This window comes from Dasypus novemcinctus, chromosome 24 (genome assembly GCF_030445035.2).
Source record: "Dasypus novemcinctus isolate mDasNov1 chromosome 24, mDasNov1.1.hap2, whole genome shotgun sequence".
NCBI lineage: Eukaryota > Metazoa > Chordata > Mammalia > Cingulata > Dasypodidae > Dasypus > Dasypus novemcinctus.
In genome coordinates, this window is record NC_080696.1 from 48,484,999 (window position 1) to 48,508,408 (window position 23,410).

The 23,410-nt window shown below is 39.5% G+C and overlaps 1 protein-coding gene across 1 annotated transcript in view; it reads left to right on the forward strand.

The window, feature by feature from the left end:
- The window catches only part of STK4 (serine/threonine kinase 4), a 109,233-nt gene that overhangs the window by 23,748 nt on the left and 62,075 nt on the right, over window positions 1–23,410 (forward strand). The window contains exons 6-9 of the mRNA XM_004469831.3: window positions 7,481–7,648; window positions 13,471–13,608; window positions 14,735–14,863; window positions 15,471–15,657. Coding sequence (XP_004469888.1) covers window positions 7,481–7,648; window positions 13,471–13,608; window positions 14,735–14,863; window positions 15,471–15,657 — 622 coding nt within the window. The remainder of the gene's footprint in view (window positions 1–7,480; window positions 7,649–13,470; window positions 13,609–14,734; window positions 14,864–15,470; window positions 15,658–23,410) is intronic.

Below are 23,410 nucleotides of genomic sequence, written 5' to 3' on the forward strand. Positions count from 1 at the left end.
AACATCCTCCAGGTTCATCCATGTTGTCATATGCTTTACGACTTCATTTCTTCTTACAGCTGCATAATATTCCATCTTGTGAATGCATCACAGTTTGTTTATCCATTCATCAGTTGATGGACACCTGGGTTGTTTCCATCTTTTGGCAAACATGAATAATGCCACTATGAACATAGGGGTGCAGATATTTATTGTTGTCACTGCTCTCTGTTCTTCTGGGTATATACACATTAATGGTATTGCAGGGTCACGTGGCATATCCATATTCAACTTCTTTAGGAACTGCCAAACAGTCCTCCACAGTGGCTATACTATTCTGCATTCCTACCAATAGTGAATAAGTGTTCCTGTCTCTCCACATCCTCTCCAACACTTGTAGTTCTCTTTTTAATAGTGGCCATTCAGACAAGTGTGAAAAAATATCTCATTGTAGTATTTTTTAAAAATTTTTTAAATTTTTATTTTTTATTTTTTTATTTCTCTCCCCTTTCCCCCACCCCACCCCGATTGTCTGTTCTCTGTGTCTATTTGGACAAAGAAGTTTGTCCACTTCTGTTGTTGTCAGCGGCACGGGAATCTCTGTTTCCTTTTCTTGCGTCAGCTTGTTGTGTCAGCTCTCCATGTGTGCGGCGCAGGCTGTACTTTATTTCGCGCTGGGCGGCTCTCCTTACGGGGCTCACTCCTTGCGCCTGGGGCTCCCCTACACGGGGGACACCCCTGAGTGGCATGGCACTCCTTGCGCGCATCAGCACTGCACATGGGCCAGCTCCACACGGGTCAAGGAGGCCCGGGGTTTGAACTGTGGAACTCCCATGTGGTAGACAGATGCCCTAACCACTGGGCCAAGTCAGCCACCTCATTGCAGTTTTGATTTGCATTCACATAATCATTAGTGATGCTGAGCATTTTTACATGTGTCTTTTTTTTTTTTCTTCCCCATTTGTATTTCTCTTTGGACAAATGTCTATTCAGGTCTTTTGCCCATTTTTAAATTGTGTCATTTGTCTTTTTATTATTGAGTTGTAACATCTCTTTTTATATCATGGGTATTCAACCCTTATCAGACATGTGATTTCCAAATATTCTCTCTCATTGAGTCAGCTGCCTTTTCACCCTTTTGACAAAATCCTGTGAGGTGCCCGAGTGTTTAATTTTGATAATGTCCCATTTATCTATTTTTCTTGTTGTTGCGTGTGCTTTGGGTGTAAGGTCCAAAAAACCACCACCTACTACAAGGTCTTGAAGATGTTTCCGTATGTTTTTTTAGTAGGTTTATGGTTGTGGCTTTTATATTTAGGTCTTTGATCCATTTTGAGTTGATTCTTATATAGTGAGTGAGATAGGGGTCCTCTTTCATTCTTTTGGTTATAGATGTCCAGTTCTCCCAGCACCATTTGTTGAAGAGATTGTATTGTCCCAATAACATTAACATTAACTTGGTAGGTTTGTCAAAAACCAGTTGACTGTAAAGGTGAGGGTTTATTTCTGGATTCTCAATTCTGTTCTACTGATCAATGTGTCTATCTTTATGCCAATACCATGCTGTTTTTTTTGTTGTTTTTTTAAGAGAAAAAAAAAATTTTTTTAAGATTTATTTATTTTCCCCCCTTTCCCCCTCTCCACCCTGCTGTGTTTGCTGTCTGTGTTGTCTTCTCTTCTCATTTTCTCTCCTCTAGGATTCTCTGGTTTCAGTCCTGGAGACCTCTGATTGGGAGAGAAGTTCCCTGTTAATTGCGCCACCACAGTTCCTGATTTCTGTGGTGCTTCACCTTGACTCTCCCCTTGTCTCTCTTTTGATGCGTCATCATCTTGCTGCGTGACTCACTTGCATGGGGCACTGGCTCACCATATGGGGATTTGCGCGGGCGCTTGTGTGGGCACTGGCTCACCACTGGCTCACCATGCAGGCACTCTTGTGGGCACTGGCTTGCTGCGTGGGCACACTTTCTCTTCTTTTTCAGCCCTAGGGATCGAACCCAGGTCCTCCCATATGTTAGGCGGAAGCTCTATCAGTTGAGCCACATCTGCTTCCCAGTACCATGCTCTTTTGACCACTGTAGTTTTTTAATGTTTCAAGGTCAGGCAGTGAAATACCTCCCATGTTGCTCTTCTTTTTTAGAATGCTTTTGGCTATTCAGGTGCACTTTCCCTTCCAAATGAATTTGGTAATTGCCTTTTCTAATTCTGTAAAGTAAGCTCTTGGGATTTTGATTGGTATTACATTGATTTGGTAAATCAGTTTGAGTAAGATTGTCATCTTCAAGATATTTATTCTTGCAATGGAATATCTATCCATTTGTTTAGGTCTTTTAAAATTTCTTTTAGCATTGTTTTGTAGTTTTCTCCATATAGGTCCTGTACTACTTTGGCTAAATTAATTCCTAGGTATTTGAATATTTTTGTTGCTTAAAAATGGAATTTTGTCCCTGATCTCTCCTTATATTGTTCAATACTAGTTTAAAAAAACATTGCTGATTTTTGTGTGTTGATCTTGTATCCTGCCACTTTGCTGAACTCATTTATTAGCTCAAGTAGCTTTGTTGTAGACATTTCAGAATTTGCATTTAATGTCTGTTTTGTTCAATATTAGTATAGCTACCTGTGCTCTTTTTTGGTTACTATTTGCATGGAATATCTTTTTTCAACCTTTCACTTTAAACTTGTTTTTATCCCTGGGTCTAAGGTGAGTCTATTGTAAGCAGCAAATGGATGGCTCTTTTTTTTTTTTTTTTTTAAGATTTATTTTATTTATTTCTATCCCCATCCCCATCCCCCACCCTCTTGTCTGCTCTCTGTGTCCATTCGCTGTGTGTTCTTCTGTGTCCACTTGCATTGTCAGGTGGCACCGGGAAACTGCATCTCTTTTTTTGTTGCGTCATCTTGCTGCATCAGCTCTCCATGTGTGCGATGCCACTCCTGGGTGGGCTCTGTTTTCTCATGTTGGGCGGCTCTCCTTGCAGGAGGCACCCCCTACACGGGGACACCCCTGTGTGGGACAGCACTGCTTGTGTGCAGCAGCACTGTGCATGGGCCAGCTTACCACATGTGTCAGGAAGTAGGAGGCCCTGGATATTGAACCCTGGATCCTTCATATGGTAGGCAGATACTCTATCAGTTGAGCCACATCCGCCTCCCATGTTTTTTTATCCATTCTGTCAGTCTATATCTTTTGATTGGGGAGTTCAATATATTCGCATTCAATGATATTACTGTAAATGCATTATTTATCTCCACCATTTTATTCTTTGGTTTTCATATATCATGTATTATTTTTTATCTTTTTACTCTTTTGGTTATCCTTTCTGCTGTTCTTTCTTCTATACTGTCCTCCAAGTCTCTCTCTCCTGTCTTTTTCTTTCAGGCTCTAAGGCATCCTTTAATATTTTCTGCAAAGGTATGTTCTTTTTTGCAAACTCTCTTAGTTTCTGTTTGTTTGTGATGTTTTAAACTCACCTTCATATTTGAAAGACAATTTTGCTGGATAATGAATTCTCAGCTGGTACTTTTTCTCTTTCAGTATCCTAATTGTATCATATCACTGTCTTCTTGCCTCCATGGTTTCTGATGAGAAATCTGTACTAAGTTTTACTGGGCATCCTTTGTAATATGATCCTTTGCTTCTCCCTTGCTGCTCTCAGAATTTTCTCTTCATCTTTGATGCTTGACATTCTGAGTAGCATGTGTCTTGGAGTAGGTCTATTTGGATTTATCCTGATCAGGATATGCTGTGCATCTTGAACATGTAAATTCATTTCTTTCATGAGAGTTGGGAAATTTTCAGCTATTATTTCCTCACATACTCTTTCTGCCCCTTTTCCCTTCTCTTCTCCTTTTGGAACTCCCATGACACGTATGTTGCTGCGTTTCATGTTATCATTCAACTCCCTGAGCCCCTGCTCAATTCTTTCCATTCTTTTCTCCAATTTTAGATTTTCTGTCTTCTATATCACTTATTCTTTCTTCTGTCACTTCAAGTCTGCTGTTGTATGCCTCTAATGTTTGTTTGGCTTCCCTTATTGTGTCTTTCATTCCTATGAGCTCTACTACTTTTTTATTCAGGTTTTCATATTCTTCATTGTGTCTTTTTTTAAAGATTTATTTCATTTATTTTTCTCTACCACCCCCTTGTTTGAACCTGGGACCTCCCATGTGGGAGGGAGGTGCCTAATCGCCTGAGCCATCTCTGCTCCCTGCTTTGTTGTGTATCTCATTGTGTTTCCTTGCTGTGTTTCTTGGTTGTGTCATCTTACTGTGTTATCTGTTGCATCAACTTGCTGCACCGTCCCATTGCATCAGCTATACTTGCTTGCCTTCTCTAGGAGGCACTGGGAACCAAACCCGTACACGCCCATATGCTGGCGGGAACTCAGTTACTTGAGCCACATCCACTTCCCCTCAATGACTTCTTGATGTTTTTTATCTCTTTAGCCATATTGTCTTTCAACTCATTAATTTGATTTTAGAAATTCATATGCTTCCTGTTAATTAGTTGTCTTAAATCCTGCATCTTTTGATATATTCCTTTTTTGAGGCCATTTCTTTCATTTTCTTAGTATGACTTGTAATTTTTTTGCTGCTGTCTATGCATCTTATTAGGATGGTGAGTTTACTCAGATGTACGATTTCTCTCTCTTTTGTGGGGTTTTAGTGGTGGGAGGCTGTTTGTTACAGTTCTTTGATTCTTGTTTCAACCTGTTTTGGTTCCTTAGGATATCCCTGTTAGTTGCTCAAATCTGGACCCTGGACCCAGTAATAGGTTACAGACACCCTTTTTAGGGCTTTGGGGAGGGAGGTTGTAAACTCAGGGTGGAAGTAGCCTCTCTTGCTTACTTTTAATTTCCTCACATGCACTTCTTTAGTCTGCCAGCAGATGGTGCTCTTTGGGAGCCCTCTGCTCAATGCTTGGTTGGAGTGTGTTTGCTGCAACAGAAACTGGATCAGTGTGAAAGAGGATCCTGCCTGGTAGCCAAGAACCTTGTAATTCAAACTTTCTCAGAGGCAGTTCTCCTACCTTTGCTGGCAGCCCCTTCCATTTTCCTGAGTTGGAAGTAATTCTCCTCTCCTGTGTCCTTAAGAACCAGTTCTGGGGAAGTGGACTTGGCTCAATGGATAGAGCGTCTGCCTACCACATAGGAGGTCCATGGTTCAAACTCAAGGCCTCCTTGACCCATGTGGAGCTGGCCCACATGCAGTGCTGATGTGTGCAAGGAGTGCCGTACCACACAGGGGTGTCCCCCGCTTAGGGGAGCCCCACGCGCCAGGAGTGCACCCTGTAAAGAGAGCTGCCCAGTGTGAAAGAAAATTCAGCCTACTCAGGAGTGGCGCCACACACATGGAGAGCTGACGCAGCAAGATGACACAACAAAAAGAGACACAGATTCCTGGTGCCACTGACAAGAATACAGGCATACACAGAAGAACACACAGTGAATGGACCAGAGAACAGACAATGCGGCGGGGGAGGATAGAAATAAATAAAAATAAATCTTAAAAAAAAAAACAGAAAAAAAAAAGAACCAGTTCTGCTCAGTAGAGCGGGAGATTGAGAAGGTTGGGTCTCTTTAGTTCAGTGCAGGCTTCTGAGGCAAACAATGGCATGGCCCCATCTGGCCTGGAAGTTCTTATGGGACATAGCAGACCAAATTTGTGTCCCTCTCTTCCCCCTTTCCTGGGGCGGTGGATCCCTGGGGTCCCCTTTGTCTGTAGCCACTGGTTGGAGACCTGAGAATTCAAAAGTGTATATAGTGTGGTGGGAGGGGTGCTGGTATTTGCAAATGTGTTTTTAAACTCAGTTTTGTCATCATTGTGATTCTTTTCCTTTATCCTTTCTCTCTCTCCTCTAGGCAGTATGCAGCCTTTCCCCGGTGTCCTAAACCCTAGAAAGTTTTTTTTTCCAAGGCTGATACGGACTAACTATAGTCTGTATCTTATATTTGGTGTTTTTTTCCCCTGCACCCACCCTGTTATTTTTTTGTTCCTATACCATACAGTTTCTCTACAATGTATAATCAATGACATTTGGTATAATCACCGAGTTGCGTATTCACCACTTTAATCAATATTATAGCGTTTTCATTACTCAGAAAGAAAAGCAAAAAAAAAAAAAAACCCCACTATCATACCCATATGTTAGCAGTACTAATTACACATCCTGTGTTGTGCTTTCATCATTTCTATTCATTTCCAAACATTTCCAAACAACTTTTTACCCATACTGCACAGATTAAACCTTAATTCTCCATTCTCTAACCACATTCTTTTCTCTGGTGACTTATACTCTGGGTATTAACTCCAAGAATTTGCTCATTATATTTAGTTCATCATAGTGAAATCATACAATATTTGTCCTTTTGTGTCTGCTTGAGCCACATTTGCTCCCTGTTCGTTTTTGTCTTTTTGCTTGTTGTCTGCTCTTTGTTTGCTCATTATCTTGCTTGTTGTTTTTGCTTATTGTCTGTTCATTGTTTTTGTTCAGTGTCTGCTTATTGTCGACTCATTGTTTGTCTTCTTTAGGAGGCACCAGGAACCAAATCTGGAACCTCCCATGTTGGAGGTGGGTGCTCAACTGGTTGAGCCACATCTGCTCCCTGAAGCAAGTTTTTAATTTTGATGAAGTTCAATTTATCAATATTTTTCATTTGTTGCTTGTGCTTTGGGTATCCTTTCTAAGAATCCATTGCCTAATCTAAGCATACGAAGATTTACTTCTATATAAAACTATGAGTTTTATAGTTTCAGCTTTAACATTTAGGTATGTGATCCAATATTTTTGTATATGGTATGAGGTAAGGGTCCAACTCATTTTTCTTTTTTTTCTTTTGGCATGATGGTCTAGTTGTTTCGGCATCAATTATTGAATAGGCTATTCTTTTTCCATTAAATTATTTGGTCACGCTTGCTGAAAATCAATCGATCCTAAGTGTATAGGTTTATTTCTAGACTCTCGATTCTATTCCATTGAGCTATATGTTTATCTTTATTCCTTTACCACACTTCCTTGATTACTGTAGCTTTATATTACGTTTTGAAATCGGAAAGTGTGAATCATCCAGCTTTGTTCCTCTTTTTTTCAAGATTGTTTTGGCTCCACAATGTCTCTTGCATTTCCATATGAATTTTAGGATGAGCTTCTTAATTTCTGTCAGAAGTGTAATAAATATTGCCAAATCACCTACCAAAAAGTACCAATTTATACTCCAGTGACCTTGAATTTGAGTGCCTGTTTTTTTGTGCTGTCACGTGCCCCAATTAGCTATTAGTCTTTTAAATTTTTGTTAGTCTTATATATGCTGTGTGATATCATTGATTGAGAACCTTTTTATGTTTTTTGGACATTTGAATTTTTTGTGTGTGATTTTCTTAATCATGTCTTGAGTATGGTTTATATATATTAAGTACAAGATATTTCTTATTGTTGCAAAAGTCTCTTTTTTTCCTCCATAGTTTTAATGCTTAATCTTCTCTTCCGTTTCTGTTTTAGGACACCATGGCCAAGCGAAATACAGTGATAGGAACACCATTTTGGATGGCTCCTGAAGTGATTCAGGAAATTGGGTATAACTGTGTGGCAGACATCTGGTCGCTGGGAATAACTGCCATAGAAATGGCTGAAGGAAAGCCCCCCTATGCCGATATCCATCCAATGAGGGTAAGGACAGGGACAGAAAACCAGTGGAGTAGTTAGCTACTGGTCATAATTAGAAAATTAGTTGAATGGCTTATTTGGCTAGATATTGAACAATAAATGAATTAATTGCATGTAAGTAAGGTGTCATTCTAGACAGTACACTTCTATTGACTATAGCCGTAGTCACTAATTCAAACCTGATCCACCTCTGTCCATTGCAGAGGCTGTGTACCACTGATAGCTGTCTGTCAGGGCATGGGCCACAGAAATAAGTGGTTTGACCTGTGCAATATTTTAACAAATGTTTTAGAGACCAACATTTTAACGTGGCGTCATTTAGTAGACCTGAGTAGTGGTTGTCTCCATATAGGACATGGACTTTTTATTTATCAGTCCTCATGATTCCCTATTGTGTCACCAAGTATCAGTTGACGTTTTTTTAGCAAATCAATTTTTGTTAAATATATATTTTTTGGTTATTTTCTTTTTTTTTATTACTTTTTTTTGTTATATTTTTTGTTTACTATTTGATACATATTAATAAAAGCATACAGTTATCCAAAGTGTACAATCAGTGGTAACTGATATAATCACATAGTTGTACTTTCATCACTTTGGTCATTATTAGAGCATTTTCATTATTTCAATGATAATAATAAACAAAAAATAGATAAACAGGAAAATTCTTCACCTCTCAATCTCTCTGTTTCCCCTACTGCACATAGCTGCTATTTTTGGCTATCCTTGCACAATTATTTATTTATTTAGCAGTTTTATTGAGATGAGTTGTCCTTTATTACAGTGTGAATTAGTCTGCCAAAGTGGTGCAAAGTACCAGAAACTGTTGGCTTTTATAGAGGGCATTTATTTGGGGTAAAAGCTTACATTCCCAGGCCCTTGAAAGTCCAACTCGAGGCACCATCACAGATGCCTTCTCACTAAAGTCAACTACTGTTGATCTTAGCATGTTGCCATGGGTGAAGCAAGATGGCTGCTGATTTCTGCCCAGGTTTATCCTTCTTCTTTGGGTTTTCTCTCTCATCTGCATCTGCATCTGCATCTGCGTTGCTTCTTCCTGATTTCAGCTGCAGGTTTGCATAGGACTGGTCTCTGAGGGCTTCCTGTATCAGTCTCGGCTGTCTCGCTCTCTTCTCAAGGTGAGCTGTAAGGTCAGGCAAATGGCTCATCTCTCCATAGTGCCTCAGCCATTTGAGCCTTTTCCTTTCTGTCAATGGCAGGATAGGATAAAAAAAATGACAGAGCTCTGTTATCCTTTGTATCTGTCTGAGTGAGGATCTGTTTATATGAGACCCAGCAAGGGGGTGGGGAGTCAGCCTGAGTCACGCCTACTGACATAGTTGAATCAAAAACCCTAATCTTAATAGGTAATCTAATCAAAGACACCTCAGCTGAATTTAATGCAGTCAGAGACTGTCACACCCAGAGGAATAGATTAGTTTACAAACATAATCTTTCTCTTTTTGGGATTCATAAAGTAATCTCAAACTGGCACACAGTGTTTTCTTAAGTACTTTTCTTAAGAGTAGTATTAAGAAGAAAGCAAGCTATTTTTTTGAACTCATGTCACTTAACACCCAGCCTAGTTCATTCGTTGTCTTTTCCCCGTCTCACCACTGTAAGCATTTGAATTTGTAAGTTCTGGCTTGTGGATTTCGAGACTCTTCTTCTACAAGCTGTGTTCTCCCTCTTCTCTCTGCTTCTAGAGTGTTAAGGGCTTATTGCATCCAGACTGAAACTCACACAGTGTGACACCCTAAGGGACTGCCAGGCTTTACCCACTTCCAGGGCACCCTCATCACAAATTCTTATAAGATCCCCAACCCTGCCTTTGTCTGGGGCTCCACATAGTTCTCTCTATTACTCCTAACACCATATCCTCCCTTCTCTGATTAGTTAGTGCTCCTGTAAAAGACATAATAGTTTCTTTTAACTATTTCTGTGCCCAAATATAAGCTGTCCCTGCTTTTTTTTTATTAAAAAAAATTTTTTGAAGTATATCACTCTTACATGAACATATACAAAAAATGTATTTACAGTAACAATTATGAACTTAAAAAACAAACATGTACAACATTACACAGGGCTCCCACACCTCACCCTACCAGTGATACCCTGCATTGTTGTTAAACATTTTAAACTAATGATTAAAGAGCATCAAAATATTACTACTAGCCAAAATATTTTTCCCCCAACCCACCCTATTATTATTATTTTAAGATTTTATTTATCGCCACCCCCCCTTGTAGCTTGTTTTGCTGTCTGTTCTGTGTGTCCATTCGCTGCATGTTTTTCTATGTCAGCACTCTGCGGAGCGTGGGCCAGCTTGCCTTCATTTGTTAAACATAATATAATATTATCTGATTGTTACCATGACCATGTGCACATTTGGCTCACATTTTCCATACTGTCCCATTATCAACACAGTACATCTTTGGCATATATGCAAGAATATTACATTATTACTGCTAACCACAATCCATAGGTCACTCCAGTTGTGTTTTTCCCATGCTTCACATTCCCACCACCCTGCAAGAAAGATGTAAATTCACTTTAGCTAACAAAGGACACTCTTGTATCTGTACCATCAACCACAATTCTCATCCACTGCTGGGTTTACTGTACTATTCAGTCCATAGATTATTCTTTAGCTTTCTGTCTGTTGGCACTTATATACCTACACAACCGTTTTCAGCCACATCCCCATTTATAAACCAGCTGTTACTATAATATGTTACCATCAACTCTATACATGTCCACACTTTTACAGTAAAGCTAATTAAAACTTCTGCATGCAGTAAAGATCAGTAGTCCATCTCAGTCCTCCTCTTATTTCCTTTAAGAATCCATCACCTACCGCTTGCTGTCGTTTAGTTCTGAGTCCTTATTCTATTTTTTCCATTCTTTTCTTCATCTGTTCTTTTGTATGCTCGCTTTTAGTAGCCATTTCTTCAAGCTCACCAGTCCTTTCTTTTTCTTCCTCAAATTTGTTATTATATGATTCAAATGTATTTTTAATTTCATTATTGTATCTCTCATTGCCATAAGATCTCCTGTTTTTCTGTATATGCTTTCAAATTCTTTGTGCTTATCCAATGTCTTCTTTTTTTTTTAAAGATTTATTTTTATTTATTTAATTCCCCTCCCCTCCCCCGGTTGTCTGTTTTCTGTGTCTTTTTGCTGCGTCTTGTTTCTTTGTCCGCTTCTGTTGTCGTCAGCGGCACGGGAAGTGTGGGCAGTGCCATTCCTTGGCAGGCTGCTCCCTCCTTCGCGCTGGGCGGCTCTCCTTATGGGTGCACTCCTTGGGCGTGGGGCTCCCCTACGGCGGGGGACACCCCTGTGTGGCACGGCACTCCTTGCGCGCATCAGCACTGCGCATGGGCCAGCTCCACATGGGTCAAGGAAGCCCGGGGCTTGAACCGCGGACCTCCCATGTGGTAGACCGACGCCCTAACCACTGGGCCAAAGTCCGTTTCCCCGAATGTCTTCTTAATATCCTAATCTCTTTAGCCACTTCATTGAATTTTTATTAAGGAGATTTGTTTGAACATCTTTGATTAGTTGTCTCCTTTTTGTCACCTGGAGGCTTATCTTGTTCCTTTAACTGGGCCATATCTTCCTGTTTCTTGGTGTAGATTATAATTTTTTGTTGGTGTTTTGGCACCTGGCTTACTGGAGTATTTATTCTGGGTGCAGTTTTTCTCTTTAGTTTTGGTCTTCCTGACCTTTCTCTCTTGTTGGTTGTGTAGTGGGATTCAAGAATGTAGTTGGTGCTGTAAGCTATGGAGGCTCAAGCTGCTGTCATTGCCCCATGGATGGATGAAGCTTCTCTCAATTTCTCCTTTGCTGGGGGTAGGGACAGAGCCACAGCTGTGTGGAATAATCCAAGTTGTGCAGGTCTAGACTGTAGTTACCCAGAGAAAATGATGAAGCTTCATGCCCCTTTCTCCCCTACCTGGGGCAGGGATGGAGCTGCAGGTAATGGGCAGCAATCTATGTAGTGCAGGTCCAGGATGACCGCAGTTGCCTCAGTAGACTTCTGATTATACAGACTGTGGCAGCCAAATGTACTTGCAGTTACCTGGATAGGCTGGTGCAGGGCTTGCCAGCTTCCTCACTGCCACAGGTGGGGCTAAAGCCTAGGCTAGGGCTGCAGGTTAATCTGGGTGAAAGAACCTGGTCTCTACCGTCACTATGATTTTCAGTTAGCCCTGCTTCCCCTCATGCTGGGGGTGGAGTCAAAATGGCGGCTACTGACCTCTTTCCGACTTGGACAGTTTCAAGTTTTAGCTCTTAGGGTTATACGTTAGCCAGCCGAATTTACTAATCAGAAGCTGGAATTGGTGATCAACCATCTCTTCCTCCTGTTTTTGGGAAATGGAGATTCCAATTCCAGCCACAGAATAGCTCCTGGGGCGACCTGCACCACCAAAGTCGGATGATTAGTGCCTCCCCTGCAGTTTCCTGGAGGGGCTGGCACAGGTCCCAGCAGCTTCCCGCCTGCTGGAGGTGGGGCTGAGGCTTGTGCTAGAGCTGCATTCTGACCTGGATGGAAAGAAGCCGGTCCCTACTAGCACTGTGGTTTTAGCTGAAGTTCGTGCCCAACAATCTCTTCCTCCCCTGTTTTTGGGAAGTGGAGCTTCCAATTCTAGTCGCAGAATAGCTCCTGAGGTGTCTTGTGCCTCCAGTGGAGGATGGGCACCCACCTCTGCAGCATGGAATGCTCTACTTATGACTCTTCTCTGCAGATGGGTCGTCTCCTCCTTCCATTCTTTCAAGGATGTTGCAGGATGCTCTTCTGGTCTCCTGAAGCCCCAAACAGGTGCTTTAGATAGCTCTGGGTGATTACTCACTGCCCTGATCAGTATACATAACCTAGTTTAATGTGTGTTTCTGTTTAAAGACACCTCGTTTAATACACATTGTTGATTCATTAACGTTGAAGTCACAGCCCACAGCTGTATAATTCAGGCCTGAACAAAACTTACATAACACATGTATTTTCTCTGTAAGACTCATCACAGCCTTCTTGTGCTTAGGAATACTAGACAGCACTTCAGTGTTACACTTGAGGGTCATTTTATTTTATTTTATTTTTAATAATTTCTTTTTTCTTTTAAGATTTATTTATTTTTCATTTATTTCTCTCCTCCCCGTTGTCTGCTCTCTGTATCCATTCGCTGTGTGTTCTGTGACCGCTTCTATCCTTATCAGCGGCACTGAAATCTGTGTTTCTTTTTGTTGTGTCATCTTGTTGTGTCAGCTCTCCATTTGTGTGGTGCCATTCTTGGGCAGGCTGCACTTTCTTTTGCACTGGGTGGCTCTCCTTACAGGGCGCACTCCTTGCACGTGGGGCTCCCCTATGCGGGGGACACCCCTGCATGGCATGGCACTCCTTGCGTGCTTCAGTACTGCGCACGGGCCACCTCCACACGGGTCAGGGAGGCCTGGGGTTTGAACTGCAGACCTCCCATGTGGTAGGTGGATGCCCTATCTATTGGGCCAAGTCTGCTTCCCTTGAAGGCTGTTTTAAACAGCAAAATCACCAACAGGAAGCAAAAGAATATGGAAAACGTGGTATTAATATACTGCTAAAAGGATGCTTTTTTTATAGTGAGAGAGAGAGAGAGACATAGGTAGATAATAGATTCTCTAATTATCATACTTCCTACTTGGAGATACTTAGAATTTTATTGGAATTCAGATGGCCTTATCAGTGGATAAGAGAAAAATAATTTTACAAAGCTCCCAATGTAGTTGTAGTCAGATTTTTACTGGAGTATCATTTTTGTTTATGACTTTTTTTTTTTTTTTTTTTAAATCAGGCAATCTTCATGATTCCTACAAACCCTCCTCCCACATTCCGAAAGCCGGAAGTATGGTCAGATAACTTTACGGATTTTGTGAAGCAGTGTCTTGTGAAGAGCCCTGAGCAAAGAGCCACAGCCACCCAACTCCTACAGGTATGAAGCACCCTGAGGTGCTGCCTCTCCATTTCATTTACAGGCTGCTATGCCTGGGCCTCAAAAGATGGTGGGATTTGACAGACAATGTGCTTAGTGGTTAGGAGCTTGGAGACTGCCCAGGTTTGAATCTTGGCTTCTTGTTTACTAGCTTTTGTGAACCTTGGGCAAGTAACTTACCCTCTCTGTGCCTTGTTTTCTTATCTGTAAAATGGGGATAAAGTACCTGCCTTGTATGTGTAGAAAATTAAGTGATATAATATGTGCAACTTTGAACAATGCTTAACATCTATTATAGGTAGTAGGTATAGGCTTGACAAATACTGCTATTATTATTGGGTTAGGCCAATGGTTTTCAATCATAGCAGACTTAGTGTTTGTTTTTTATAACAAATGTTTAGTTTTCAACACTTTGATTACTTTTCTGGTATAAAGCTCCTAGATAATAAAACCGATTTAGGAGAGTGGATTTAGCTTAAGTGGTTGAACGCCTGCTTCCCATGTATGAGGTCCCAGGTTCAATCCCCAGTACCTCCTGAAAACAAACGAAGAAATACTGTCAATGGGGAGTGGATGTAGCTCAGTGGTTGAGTGCCTGCTTCCCATGTATGAAGTCCTGGATTCAATCTCTGCTACCTTTTATAAAAAAGAGCAAAACCAAGAAAGCCTGATTTATGTTCATAATTTTAAAAAAACAATGGTATAATGTTCTGTAATATAATAGAAAAATATAAAGAAAATAATTTATAATAAAATGATACATATCTCAATTTAGAAACATATCTCCAGCATGACTAAACTTTAATGTATAACGAAGTAGTTACCACTGGGATCAAGTTTAGATTTAAGAGCAATATGAAGATCAGAAAGCATTCTACTCAAGAAATATAGGAAAATGAAAGATCAGAGGACACTAGAAAGATCTAATGGACACTAGAATAAAAACTGGTGTTAAGTAATAACAGACCAGACTTATTTATTATATGTGATAAGAGAAAGAAGAAGTCTAATCTTATAGACTATCGAAGTTCAACGGATATTTTCAAGTACCTACTGTGTGTCAGACATTGTTTTAGCACTGGTGTCTCATAAACTGCCTCCAATGTTACTCACTTTCTTCTTTAAGCACCCATTTGTCAAGAGTGCCAAAGGAGTGTCCATACTGCGGGACTTAATTAATGAAGCAATGGATGTGAAGCTGAAACGTCAGGAAGCCCAGCAGAGGGAGGTGGACCAGGATGAGGAAGAAAATTCAGTGAGTGGTGGGCATTGCTATGGGTCTCAAGCATTAATGCTTGTTATTTCATGATTGCCCAGCCAGTAAGATGAATAAAAGATGTTGGATCAGCTTGGACCTGGAGATGGTTGAGTTCATGTTGTGTCTGTGACTTCTTTTCTTCTAGTGCTTACTGAGGCACTTTAAAATTTCACTCTCTTGCCCTGATAGCTTATATTCAGTCTGACTTGTTATTCAGAAGAGAAAATGCTCGGGTCCATCACTTGGTTCCTCTGTACCCTTGGGGACATCTAGAATTCATACTAAACATGTAGCTACCTCATAACCCTGAGATTCCATGGGGGCTCACCTCAGTTTCTTAGATTTCTATTGCAACACTTTGTGATGAAGGAGAGAAGAAGGGGAGGTGGAAAAAGTCCTGGGGATAGATATCTTACTCTCACATGGGTGAATTTATGATCTTCTTTGGATAAAATAGGAGAGCTCTCAGTTCTTTGAGCTGAGTTTAGAAACTGAGTAAGTGTCAAATCCATAAATATTTGCAACAAGATAAGTGATAAGAACTCAGAGAATTCAAAGCATTTTGATCAAATTGTCCTTAATTTGAGATTCACTCCTTTTACAGGAGGAAGATGAAATGGATTCTGGAACGATGGTTCGGGCAGTGGGTGATGATATGGGCACTGTTCGAGTTGCCAGCACCATGAGTGATGGAGCCAATACTATGATTGAGCATGATGACACGTTGCCATCACAGCTGGGCACCATGGTGATCAATGCAGAGGATGAGGAAGAGGAAGGGACTATGAAAAGTAAGTATGATTAAAAACACTAACTTCATACAAGTAATACACACATCAAGAATATGGATTTTCATGGTTCATGCAGGCTCAGCCTTGAATCCCCCCTTCTCATGCTTCCACCAAAGGAGTAAAAACATTGGAGTATGGTAGCAGAGATGGGGGAGGAAAGGTGGTGTGCTGGGAATGGGGAAGTGGCATGTGGAATCAGGAGTAAGAAGAGATCAGCAATGAGAAAGAATTTACTTCGAGCTTTTAATTTGGGCAGCCATTCTCTCATTGAATGCTATCATTTCCCCCTTTTTCACATACATTTTCTTTTTTAATTGTTTATACCCCCCCCCCCTTGCGGCTTTTGCATGCTGTCTGCTCTCTGTGTCCATTCCCTGTGCATTCCCTGTGTCTGTATTTATTTATTTATATTTCCCCTCCTCCCTTGTGGCTTGCTTGCTGTCTGCTCTCTATGTCCATTCACTGCACGCACTTCTGTGTTCTTGCTTGTCTTCCTTCTTTTTATTGTGTCACCTTACTGAGTCAGCTCTCCTCAGCATCTGTGGGCCAGGCAGCATGCTGCAGCACTTGTGGGCCAGGCGGCGTTCCGCAGTGTGCGGGGAAACCTGCCTTCACAAGGAGGTCCTGGCATGTGAACCGAGGGCCTCCCATATGGTAGACGGGAGCTCATCTGATTGAGCCACAGCTGCTTCCCTTCTTTTTTAATTTTTAAAATTTAATTTTTTGATTAGAGAAGTTGTTGGTTTACAGAAAAGTCATAAAAATACAACATTCTCACATACATTATTTTGATGATTGATTCATTTTAAATTGTAATAAAATTCTGAGCTATTTACAGTATATATTTTCAGGCCATTTTCATGACACTTCATGTGTTTAACCCAGCTATACCAACACTAAGTCAATCCTTTAAAGATGACTGTCCAAGTTTAAAAGTCCTATCAAGTCTCTTCTAGTTGAAACCCATCTCTGCTTCTATTCTTATCCTGCTGATCCTTAAGGCCCTGTGCTGCTCAATTTCCATTTAAGAATGCCATGCTCTTTTCTACTCTTCAGCTGTTTTCCCTGCCCTTACTTTGTGCATTACAGACCATCTTGTAGAGAAAAGCAATTTGGGAATACAAAATTATAATAATTGAGTTGTATAAATACAATTTAGCTTAACTTTGCATAGGTTTAAAGTACTAGGTCTCAAGGATCTTTTTCATCTTTGTTTTTTTTTCTTCTTTTTTTCATATTTAGAGGTTTTTCCTCTAGACCAGAAGATTGGCAAGTGATAGTCAATGAGTCAAATTTGGCCTGCCATTTGTTTTTGGAAATTAAGTGTTGTTGGTACATAGCCATCCATGCCTGTTCGGTATGTGTATTAGTTAACCAAAGGGGTGCTGACACAAAATACTAGAAATTGGTTGGCTTTTATAAAGGGTATTTATTTGGAGTAGGAGCTTACGGATACCACGCCATAAAGCATAAGTTACTTCTCTCACCAAAATCTATTTTCACGTGTTGGAGCAAGATGGCTGCCGACGTATGTGAGGGTTCAGGCTTCCTGGGTTCCTCTGGGCTCAGCACCTCTGTTTTCTCCATAGGGTCAGCTGTAGACTATGAGGCTCCCTAGGCTTTGCATCTTTCCACAAGATCAGCTGTAGTATCAGATGAACAGCTCTGTCTCTCTCCCTGGGGTTCCAGCTTCAGCATCAAACTCCAACATCAAAACTCCAACATTAAGAACCCCCAACTCTGTCTTTTTCCATGCCTTTTATCTGTGAGTCCCCACCCACCAAAAGGTGGGGACTCAATGCCCTACTGGCACAAGAGGTTTACATAATTACTTAATCAAGCTAACCTCTGAATCCAGTATAATCTAATACACCCAGAGGAAAAGATAGCTTACAAACATAGTCCAATATTTCTTTTTGGAATTCATCAGTAATATCAAACTGTTACAGTGTGTATTGTCTATGGCTATTTTTTGTGTTACAGGCAGAGTTGAGTAGTTTCTGGTCCTCAAAGTCCAAAATTTTTACTGTCTGGCCCTCTATAGAGAGTTAGCTAACTGCTCCCTGCTCTAGACCCTCTACTTTGTAACTGATAAATTCATTTAATCAATTTCAATCCCAGGTACTTTGCTAGGTGCTTCTGATACAGCAGGGAACAAAGAGACAGTCCTTGCCCCGAAGGAACTCACTAGTTAGGATACAGAATTAGAATTGAAAATTGGTATAACCTTACTGGAATGCAGTATGTATTCTGCATGTAATCAGACCTTTGATCCAGTAAATTTTATTTCTACAAATCTAGTCCAAGAAAATAATTGAAGATAGAGACAAATTATATTCAAGAATTTTCCCAAATGTTACTTATAATTGTAAAAAACAAATCCAGATTAATTTAAATGTTCATTGGTTAGTGATTGGTTAAATAAATTATGGTACATACGCAGAATGGAAAATCATACCATACAAAAACATTAAAAATGATGTTTTTGCGGAATATTTAGTGAATTGTAGAAATAATATGTGAAAAAAAGAATCAAAATTATGACTACAGTTTTGTAGATATAAAAAGATAAATATTTGTTAATATACACATAGAAAAAGACTGAAAAAAGGCTAGAAGAAAATGAATCAAAATATTAAAAATGGTTATCACTGGTAATAGGTACATTTTTAGTTTTTTGTTTTGAGATAATTTTAGACTGATAGAATTGCAAAATAGTACAAAGTTCTATTATGGCCTCCAAAGCCTAAAATTTCAGCTCCCCATTCTGTTAAGGTCTTACATGACCATAGTGTAGTTACCAAGAAGAAAAAAATTAGCATTGATATAAATATTATTAACTGAACAATAGATTTTATTTGGATTTTTACCAGTTTTTCTACTAATATCTATTTTTTCCCCTATTCCAGATTCTGTGCAGGATCCCACATTGTATGTAGTTGTCATCTCTACTTAGTATCCTTCACATTGTGAAGGTTTCTCAGTTTTTCCTTGTCTTTTTTTTTTATATCCCTCCCCCCTTGGGGCTTTTTGCATGTTGTCTGCTTTCTGTGTCCATTCACTGTACATTCTTCTGTGTCTGTATTTATTTATTTTTATTTCCCCTTCCCCCTTGTGGCTTGCTTGCTGTCTGCTCTCAGTGTCCATTTGCGGCGCTTTCTTCTGTGGTTTTTTCTTTTTGCTTGTCTCCCTGTTTTGTTGTGTCACCTTGCTGAGTTCATTCTCCAGGGCGCCTGAGGGCCAGGCGGTGCTCCACAGCGTGTCGGTGAGCTTGCCTTTACAAGGAAGCCCCGGGATGCGAACCCAGGGCCTCCCATATGGTAGACAGGAGCCCAACTGATTGAGCCACAGCCACTTCCCTCCTTGTCTTTTATGACCTTGACTCTTTTGAGAAGAGTGGGCAGTTCTTTTGTAGAATGCCCCTCAGTTTGGGTTTGCCTCATATTTTTTTGTGATTAGATTGAGGTGTTATGTATTATTGGGAAGAATACCACAGATGTGATGTGCTCTTCCTAGGGAATTGCATCAGGGCGTTTATGATGTAGTATGTGTTACTACTAGTGATTACTGGTGATGTCAGCCTTGACCACTTGGCTTAAAATGATGTCTCCAGGTTTCTCTACTGAAAGTGACAATTGTTCCCTTTTTAGTTAATAAGTATTTTGGAAGTGATACTTTGAGACTATGCATATATCTTGCTTTTCCTCAGATGTTTGCCCACTAATTTAGCATCCGTGGGTGGGTCTTGCCTATAACAATTACTACTTCTCATTCCTTTTACTTTAACTAGCTGGAATTTTTCTGTGAGGAAGAATTGTACCTTCTCACCCACTTATTTATTTTTTCAGTTATGTTTTGTGAGTATGGACTCAAGGGTATTTATTTTATTCTTTGGGTTATAACCCAATGCTGTCATTATTTTGTTTCTCAAGTTGTCCCAGCTTTGGTTATTGGTACTGTTTTCAGGTGTGCTCCTGTGCTCTTTCAGATGGTGTCATCATTTTGTTGGAACATTTTCTTGTTACCTGGCACCACAAGTTGCCAAGTTTATCTTGTATTTTCCCTGCCCCAATTCTGGAATCACTCATGTCTCCAAGAAGCTGCACTTCTTTTTATTGAGGAATGGTATTTAGAAATGAAGAAACCAAGATCATTGTTTCTAGGCTCTTAGTGGAAAGAGCTAGGTTATATATATATAGAAATCCACATGTACATACATATATATATATTTTTGTATCTCTCCATCTTTATGTACGTGTATATGTTTGTGTATAGGTATAAATATATATAGTTTTTTATATATATATATAACTGTGAGTCCGTTATGATACCTTCCACTCTAATATCACTGGGTTGATTCTAGCCTTTCCCCTTTCTTTCTTTGTAACTTCTCTCCCCCGACAGCGAGGAGTCTGACTCTCATTATCTATACTGTATTTAGTGACTTTTCAACCCTAGAATGTATATAAAGTATTTTCAGAATTGCTAACCCATATCCTTGTGAGAAACAAATTTACCAGCTAAAGTAGTATTGGTGGGCAGGTTTTTTTCTCTTTAACTGTCAGTATCCTGTTAAAACATTGTTTTCCAAAGTTCCTTGGGTCAGCTTCTTTCTGCCCTACCTCCCCCACTATACTTACGTTATTCATTTGTAACAGGTTCATTTGTCACAGTCTGCATTCAAGTTAATTATCACTGGTGGTAGTATATTATAGGTATTTTAAATTTTACTTATTTAACATTTTTCTAGAGTTACTGTCAGAGAAAAAAAAAATCCCTCAAATATACTGCTGATGTCATAGGTACTTCCTGTAAATAAAAACCTTGAACTCAGCAATGCCGTAGGAATCCTAGTTTTGCCCCCTTCTTTCCCCTTTCCCTTTTTGTTAAAGCCTTAAAAATGGATATTTACAAAGTGTTTATATAAACAGTGTCAGGACCTATGCTAGGCTTTTTTTTTTTTTAGTATAAAATAAAATACTTTAATTTTATTTTTTTTCCTTTTTAAAAATTTATTGAAGTATATCACTCATACATAAACATACATGAACAATAAGTGTATAGTAATAGTTGTGTACTTATAAAACATATATAACCTCATACAGGACTCTCATACCTTACCTACCATAACACAAATACCTTGCATTGTTGTGAAACATTTTTAACTAATGATTAAAGAGCATCCTCAAAATATTAGTACAAACCAAAGTATCTTACATTTGGTGTATTTTTCCCCCAACCCAGCCTGTTATTATTACTATGTCATTTATACATGAACATACGTAAACAATAGGTATATAGTAACAAATGTGTACTTACAAAGCAAACATGCGTAATATCATACAGGGGTCCCATACATCAACCCACCACCAACATCTTGCATTGTTGTGAGACATTTGTTACAAATTATGAAAGAATATTATCAAAATCTCACTACTAAGTATAGTCCTTATATTTGGTGTATTTTTCCCCAATCCCCACCCTATTATTATTTTTAAAATATATTTTTATGGCAGAAGTTGTAAACTTACAAAACAATCATGCACACAGGCAGAATTCCCATACAATACCCCTCTATCAACACACTACACTGTGGTAGAACATTTGTTACAGATTATGAGATAATATAATTAGACTATTACCAGGTCCATAGCATACATTTGGCACTCTTTTTCCATACTCCCCCATTATTAACACAGTTCATCTTTGGCACAGATGCATGAGTATTACATTATTATTGTTAACCACAGTCCTTAGGTGACGCCAGTTGTTTTTTTCCCATGCTTCTCCATATTCACACCACCCTGCAATAGAGACGTACATCTGCTCTTGCTCACAAAGGACAGTCTTGCATCTATATCATTGACCACAATTCTCATTCACCTCTGGGTTTACTGTGTTAGTCAGTCCCTAGATTATTCTCTAGCTTTTTTTCAATTGGCATTTACATCCCTAGACTACCCTTTTCAGCCATATTCATATTTATAAACCAGTTGTAACACTCTATAATAGAGTGTTACCATCAACTCTATACTAATTTCCACACTTTTACAGTAAAGTTAATTAAAACTTCTGCACACATTAAACATTAGTAGTCCATCTCAGTCCTCCTCTTACCTTCTCTTAAAAGCTTTATGATTCTTGCTTTTATATTTAGGTTTTTGATCCATTTTGAGTTAATTTTTGTATAAGGTATGAGATAGGGTTCCTTTTTCCTTCTTTTGTCTATGGATATTCAGTTCTCTCAGCACTGTTTATGGAATGGACTGTTCTGCCCAAGCTGGGTGGGTTTGACAGGCTTGTCAAAAATCACTTCACCATAGATGTGACGGTCTGTTTCTGAACCATCAGTTTGGTTCCATTGATCTATGTATCTGTCTTTATGCCAGTACCATGCTGTTTTTACCACTGTAGCTAGATAATATTATTTAAAGTCTGGAAGTGAGAGTCCTCCAACTTCACTTTTCCTTTTTAAGATGTTTCTGGCAATTCAGGACACTTTACCCTTCCAGATAAATTTGATAATCATGTTTTCCATTTATTTAAAAATTGTTGGTGGAATTTTTATCGGGATTACATTGAATCCGTATATCAGTTTGAGTAGAATTGACATCTTAATGATATTTAGTCTTCCAATCCATGAGCATGGAATGTTCTTCCAATTATTTATGCCTTTTTTGATTTCTTTTAACAATGAATTATAGTTTTCTGAATACAAGTGCTTTATGTTGTTTATTAAGTTTATTCCAAAATATTTGAGTTTTATCTTTCATATTTTATTTTTACCACACTTTTTGTTTGTTTGTTTTTAAAGATTTATTTTTTATTTATTTCTCTTCCCCCCCCCCCCCACAGGTTGTCTACTGTGTCCATTTGCTGTGTCATCTTCTGTGTCTGCTTGTATTCGTGTCAGTGGCACCTGGAATCTGTCTCATTTTGTTGTGTCATCTTACTGCTTCAGCTCTCTGTGTGTGCGGTGCCATTCTTGAGCAGGTTGTACTTTTTTCGCACTGGGCGGCTCTCCTATGGGGTGCACTCCTTGTGTGTGGGGCTTCTCTACACGGGGGACACCCCTGCGTGGCACGGCACTCCTTGCGTGCATCAGCACTGCGCGTGGGCCAGCTCATCACACAGATTAGGAGGCCCTGGGTTTGAACCTTGGACCTCCCATGTGCTAGGTGGACGCCCTATCCGTTGGGCCAAATCTGCTTCCCTCACCACACTTTTGACACACTTTTAGTTACTTTTACTGAAATAATCTTGATTTCTAGACTCTCTTCCGAGCCCCTCTCTCCTATCTTTTCTTTTCAGACTGTAGCACACCCTTTAGTATTTCCTGCAAAGCTGGTCCCTTGGTTACAAACTCTCTCAGTTTCTATTTATCTGTGAATATTCTAAACTTGCCTTCATTTTTGAAAGACAATCTTGCTGGATGTAAGATTCTTACTGGAAATTTTTTTCTTGCAATATCTTAAATATATCATACCACTGTCTTCTTGCCTCCTTGGTTTCTGGTGAGAAATCAGCACTTAATCTTACTGGGTGTCCCTTGTATGTTATGCATTGCTTTTCTTTTGCTGCTCTCAGAATTCTTTTTGTCCTTGGCATTTGGCATTCTGATTAGTATGTGTCTTAGAGTTGGTCTGTTCAGATTTATTCAGAGGGGAGTATGTTGTACTTCTTAGACATGAATATCAATGTCCTTCAATAGGATTGGAAAATTTTCTACCATAATTTCTTCAAATATTCCTTC